At 48.0% G+C, this 6,000-nt stretch overlaps 1 protein-coding gene across 1 annotated transcript in view; it reads right to left on the bottom strand.

Moving 5' to 3' along the window:
• Positions 1-329: 329 nt before the first annotated feature.
• LOC120909846 (NACHT, LRR and PYD domains-containing protein 3-like) overlaps positions 330-6,000 on the bottom strand; it is a 46,552-nt gene continuing 40,881 nt past the window's right edge. The window contains exons 10-11 of the mRNA XM_040321577.1: positions 5,388-5,552; positions 330-382 (exon numbers count right to left, since the gene is read on the bottom strand). Coding sequence (XP_040177511.1) covers positions 343-382; positions 5,388-5,552 — 205 coding nt within the window. The 3' untranslated portion in view covers positions 330-342. The remainder of the gene's footprint in view (positions 383-5,387; positions 5,553-6,000) is intronic.

The raw sequence follows: 6,000 nt of genomic DNA, 5'->3' as shown, positions 1-6,000 counted from the left end.
ACTATGAATGGAGGCACCGGTAGGAGAGGGGGGTAGAGGACCGTGGAGCAGGTAAGTGTCTGTTTATTAAAAGTCAGCAGCTACACTTTTTGTAGCTGCTGACTTTTAATAAACACTAAAAAGCTGGAACTCCGCTTTAATAGTATGCAACAGGATGGAGGGTATCAGGTAGGCGCTGTAAAGCCTAAACTACTTTAATTTGGTTTTATTGCATGAAATGATACACTACAGGGGGTATTGTTTGGGGATGGTTGGGGGGGCTTTCCTGGCCTTAAAAATATTTCCTAATAATAAAATAGTCTAATAGGTCATTTATTTACCATATCAATGGCCTTTGCATCTTCACTGTGAAAAAATAATGGTTTCCGGTCCAAAATGAACTCTAAAAAAAAACAGAAAAGAATGTTTGAACACAAATGCATCAAAACAATAGTACCTTCTCTAGACTTCAGCTTTAGCATCTATATTACAAAGAGCTAAATACCCAATTTGATATAAATATACTCTATGGGCTGGATTCAGATACAATGGTGTATCTATCCGCCCGGCTTAACGTATCTCAGATAAGTTACACCGCCGTAATTTAGGGCGCAAGTTCCGTATTCAGAAACAACTTGCGCCCTTAGTTACGGCGGCGTAACGTATGTGTGTCGGCGTAAGCCCGCCTAATTCAAATGTGGATGATGTGGGCATGTTTTATATATATTAACTGTGACCCGGCGTATTTGAAGTGACCCGTTCGTGAAAAAATCCCAGTGCGCATGCTCGAAATTACGCCGCAAGTCGTCATTGCTTTAGACGTGAGCGTAACTTACGTACAGCCCTATTCGCGAACGACTTACGCAAACAACGTAAAATCTTCAAAACTCGACGCGGGAACAACGTCCATACTTAACATTAGCTACGCCTCATTTAGCACTGGCAGGTGGGCACAGATGAGGCAGAATTGCCTCTCTTTCTCTTTGGGACCGATGTCCCTTGTACACAAGCCGGTGATCGGCTTTTTTTTCTCCTCACGCTGCCAGTGCAAGGAGAAAAGATAACGATTACCGATCCTTTGTTTACATCTTCTGATCAGCTGTGATTGGCTGACAGCTGATCACATGGTAAGGCGCCAGGACCGGCCCCTTACACGGATCTGTGATCACCCGAGTCTCAGTGACTCGGTGATCACAGCGTGCGTCCGCGTGCCCTGCAGGGGGCGCCTGTTGCTTGTACAAAGGGGAAGACATCTATCAACGTCCTCCCGGATTTTCAGGTCCGCACTGTAGCCGTCATTCGACTATAGCGTGGGCCTCTAGTGGTTAAATTTATTATTTTCCTCACAATTCTTCAAACAATACCCCATAATGACAACATGAAAGAAGTTTGTTTAACCGCTTGGGATCCGCGCTATAGTCAAATGACGGCTACAGCGCGGATCCCAAAATCCAAGTGGACGTCAATTGACGTCCGCCCCTTTGCGCGTTCCCCGCGCGCGCTCCAGAGCGCGCAGCGGGGAAACTGTGTTGCCCGTGTCCCTTGGACACAGCCAATTACAGATCGCCACGAACGGCCAATCAGAGTGGCCGTTTGCGATGCGATCTGTGCGGCCAATGAGAGATGATCTCATATGTAAACACATCATCTCTCATTGCCGTTTTACACAGAGACAGCGGTGCTGTCTCTGGAGAGGAGACCGATCTGTGTCCCTTGTACATAGGGACACAGATCGGTCACCCCCCCAGTCACCCCCCCCCTCCACCTACAGTTAGAACACAATGCAGGGATACATTTAACCCCTTCCTCACCCCCTAGTGTTAACCCCTTCAATGCCAGTCACATTTATACTGTAATTAGTGCATATTTATAGCACTGATCGCAGTATAAATGTGAATGGCGCCAAAAATGTGTCAAAAGTGTCCGATGTGTCCGCCATAACGTCGCAGTCGCAGATCACCGCCATTTCTAGTAAAAAAAACAAATAATAAAAAATAATAATTCTGTCCCCTATTTTGTAGGCGCTATAACTTTTGCGCAAACCAGTCGCTTATTGCGATTTTTTTTTTTTTTACCAAAAATATGTAGAAGAATACGTATCGGCCTAAACTGAGGGAAAAAAATGTGTTTTTTTTTTTTTAAATTGGGATATTTATTATAGCAAGAAGTAAAAAATATTGTTTTTTTTTCAAAATTGTCGCTTTATTTTTGTTTATAGCGCAAAAAATAAAAACCGCACAGGCGATCAAATACCACCAAAAGAAAGCTCTATTTGTGGGGAAAAAAGGACGTCAATTTTGTTTGGTAGCCACGGCGCACGACCGCGCAATTGTTAGTTAAAGCGACGCAGTGCCGGAAACTGAAATTTCACCTGGGCAGGAGGGGGGTATATGTGCCCAGTAAGCAAGTGGTTAAAGTCTAAAGCAGGGGTGTCAAACTCAATTTCATTGTGGGCCGCATCAGCATTATGATTGCCCTCAAAAGGGCCGGTTGTATCTGTAATATTAGATGTCCAGTTCATCCCCTCCCCTTATATTAGATGTCAAAAGCCACCCCACCATCAGAAGTTGAGTCCCCCACTCTCCCTTACATCACAATGTACCCCGCTTTGCTTATGCTGCTGCTGGGAAGAATCTGGATGCATTGCTTGAAAGCAGAATGTAAGGGTCTAGAGTAGGACCAGAGGTGCGAGGGCCACATGAATTGGCCTGGAGGGCCGGATTCGGCCCGCGGGCCTTGTGTTTGTTGAAGCATCTTTGGCACCAATTACAGCCTAAAATCTTTTTGAGTATGATGCTACAAACTTGGCACACATTTTTGGGCACTTTCTCCCATTCTTCTTTGCAGGCCCTTTATAAGCTCCATCAGGGTTGGATGGAGAGATTCGGTTCAGTCATTTTCAGATCTCTCCAGAGATGTTTAATCGGGTTTAGGTCTGAGCTCTGGCTGGGCAATTTAAGGACATTCAGTGTGTTGTCCTGTAGCCACTCCTTTGTTATCTTGGCTGTGTGCATAGGGTCGTTGTCCTGTTGGAAGATGAATCTTGGCCCCAGTCTGAGGTCCAGATTGCTCTGGAGCAGGTTTTCATCGAGCATGTCTTTGCTGCATTAGTCTTTCTCTCGACCCTGACTAGTCTTCCAGTTTCTGCCACCACCATGCTTCACTGTACGGATGGCTTCATACGTTTCATGTCTTTTTAGAATTTACCATGTTTTTTTTTTTCAATTTGATTTCGATTCGAAAAAAAATTGAATCGGTCGAATCAAAAACATTCGATTTTTTTTTTTCCGATTCAAATGTGGCAAAGTGAACAAACAAAATAAAAATCTTTAAATGATTCAGGTGACTCTTGTAGGGACTTGGTGGGAGCAGTCAGGTGACTCGCGTGGGGACTTGGTGGGAGCAGTCAGGTGACTCGCGTGGGGACTTGGTGGGAGCAGTCAGGTGACTCGCGTGGGGACTTGGTGGGAGCAGTCAGGTGACTCGCGTGGGGACTTGGTGGGAGCAGTCAGGTGACTCGCGTGGGGACTTGGTGGGAGCAGTCAGGTGACTCGCGTGGGGACTTGGTGGGAGCAGTCAGGTGACTCGCGTGGGGACTTGGTGGGAGCAGTCAGGTGACTCGCGTGGGGACTTGGTGGGAGCAGTCAGGTGACTCGCGTGGGGACTTGGTGGGAGCAGTCAGGTGACTCGCGTAGGGATTTGGTGGGAGCAGTCAGGTGACTCGCGTGGGGACTTGGTGGGAGCAGTCAGGTGACTCGCGTGGGGACTTGGTGGGAGCAGTCAGGTGACTCGCGTGGGGACTTGGTGGGAGCAGTCAGGTGACTCGCGTGGGGACTTGGTGGGAGCAGTCAGGTGACTCGCGTGGGGACTTGGTGGGAGCAGTCAGGTGACTCGCGTGGGGACTTGGTGGGAGCAGTCAGGTGACTCGCGTGGGGACTTGGTGGGAGCAGTCAGGTGACTCGCGTGGGGACTTGGTGGGAGCAGTCAGGTGACTCGCGTGGGGACTTGGTGGGAGCAGTCAGGTGACTCGCGTGGGGACTTGGTGGGAGCAGTCAGGTGACTCGCGTGGGGACTTGGTGGGAGCAGTCAGGTGACTCGCGTGGGGACTTGGTGGGAGCAGTCAGGTGACTCGCGTGGGGACTTGGTGGGAGCAGTCAGGTGACTCGCGTGGGGACTTGGTGGGAGGAGTCAGGTGACTCGCGTGGGGACTTGGTGGGAGCAGTCAGGTGACTCGCGTGGGGACTTGGTGGGAGCAGTCAGGTGACTCGCGTGGGGACTTGGTGGGAGCAGTCAGGTGACTCGCGTGGGGACTTGGTGGGAGCAGTCAGGTGACTCGCGTAGGGACTTGGTGGGAGCAGTCAGGTGACTCGCGTAGGGACTTGGTGGGAGCAGTCAGGTGACTCGCGTAGGGACTTGGTGGGAGCAGTCAGGTGACTCGCGTAGGGACTTGGTGGGAGCAGTCAGGTGACTCGCGTAGGGACTTGGTGGGAGCAGTCAGGTGACTCGCGTAGGGACTTGGTGGGAGCAGTCAGGTGACTCGTGTAGGGACTTGGTTGGAGCAGTCAGGTGACTCGTGTAGGGACTTGGTAGGAGCAGTCAGGTGCTTCAAGTAGGGACTTGGTGGGAGCAGTCAGGTGCTTCATGTAGGGACTTGATGGGAGCAGTCAGATGACTCATGTAGGGACTTGGTGGGAGCAGTCAGATGACTCATGTAGGGACTTGGTGGGGGCAGTCAGATGACTCATGTAGGGACTTGGTGGGGGCAGTCAGGTGATTTGAGTAGGGACTTGGTGGGAGCAGTCAGGTGACATTTGTAGGGATTTGGTGGGAGCAGTCAGGTGACATTTGTAGGGATTTGGTGGGAGCAGTCAGGTGACATTTGTAGGGATTTGGTGGGAGCAGTCAGGTAAATTGTGTAGGTATTTGGTGGGAGCAGTCAGGTGACATTTGTAGGGATTTGGTGGGAGCAGTCAGGTAAATTGTGTAGGTATTTGGTGGGAGCAGTCAGGTAAATTGTGTAGGTATTTGGTGGGAGCAGTCAGGTAAATTGTGTAGGTATTTGGTGGGAGCAGTCAGGTAAATTGTGTAGGTATTTGGTGGGAGCAGTCAGGTAAATTGTGTAGGTATTTGGTGGGAGCAGTCAGGTGACTCAAGTAGGGACTTGGTGGGAGACTGGGTTTTCTCCATTTGTCTGTTTTATCTCACTGAAAAAAGATAAGAGGATTCACTCTTTGTGGCAAGACTAGGCACAGATGATCTGAAATCCTATACTCTACATTGTGCCAGCCAAAAAAATACAAATAAAAAATGTGGGTTTACATCCACTTTAAAGTGTTACTAAACCCAGTTCCTTGCGAAGAAATCCTATTCCAAAGTCCTTTGTGTATAATTCGCAGTGCCATTCTCACCTCAGTTCTTGTGTAGAAGAAGTGGGGCGCTTGAGACCCTGAAATTGCCTATTCATGTTCTTTAGATTATCAGTGCTCAGGTGCAGCGTGGTCAGATGTAGGTTTGTTGTAATGACAGATTTCAGATCCTCATAGCAGTGTGAGGTCAGGCCACATTGCTCCAACCTGCAAAGAGAAAAAAAGACCAGCTGCGTTGTAAAGTAATTTTCCTAAGAAATTCACATTTGAAATTTGTAAAAAAAAGTATACATTTTATTAAATGGAATATCAATGGTCATATAAGATGGGGAAAAACATCTAAAAAACTCAGGACATGAGCTTCAAAGAACATCGATAAAACTGGTACATGATTATAAAAACAATCGAGGTAGAATTCAACAGTACTGCATGTATTAAACTATGGGCGCAAAATTCACAACATGTTTCGACCTTAGTAATAATAGTAGCGGTCTTCTTCAGGGGGAGACAGTTTTTTGCGCGAACATAGATTCTATAAAAGAAACACATGTATATCATTGAATATTGTTACAGAGCAACCAACAGGAGGAGGAACATACACACCCACGTACATGTGTGTCGCACATACGTGTGCATGATCCTCACATGTGTGTGT

The sequence above is a fragment of the Rana temporaria genome, chromosome 8 (genome assembly GCF_905171775.1).
Source record: "Rana temporaria chromosome 8, aRanTem1.1, whole genome shotgun sequence".
NCBI lineage: Eukaryota > Metazoa > Chordata > Amphibia > Anura > Ranidae > Rana > Rana temporaria.
The sequence above is the reverse complement of the archived record's forward strand: the minus strand, read 5'-3'. Positions and strand labels throughout refer to the sequence as shown.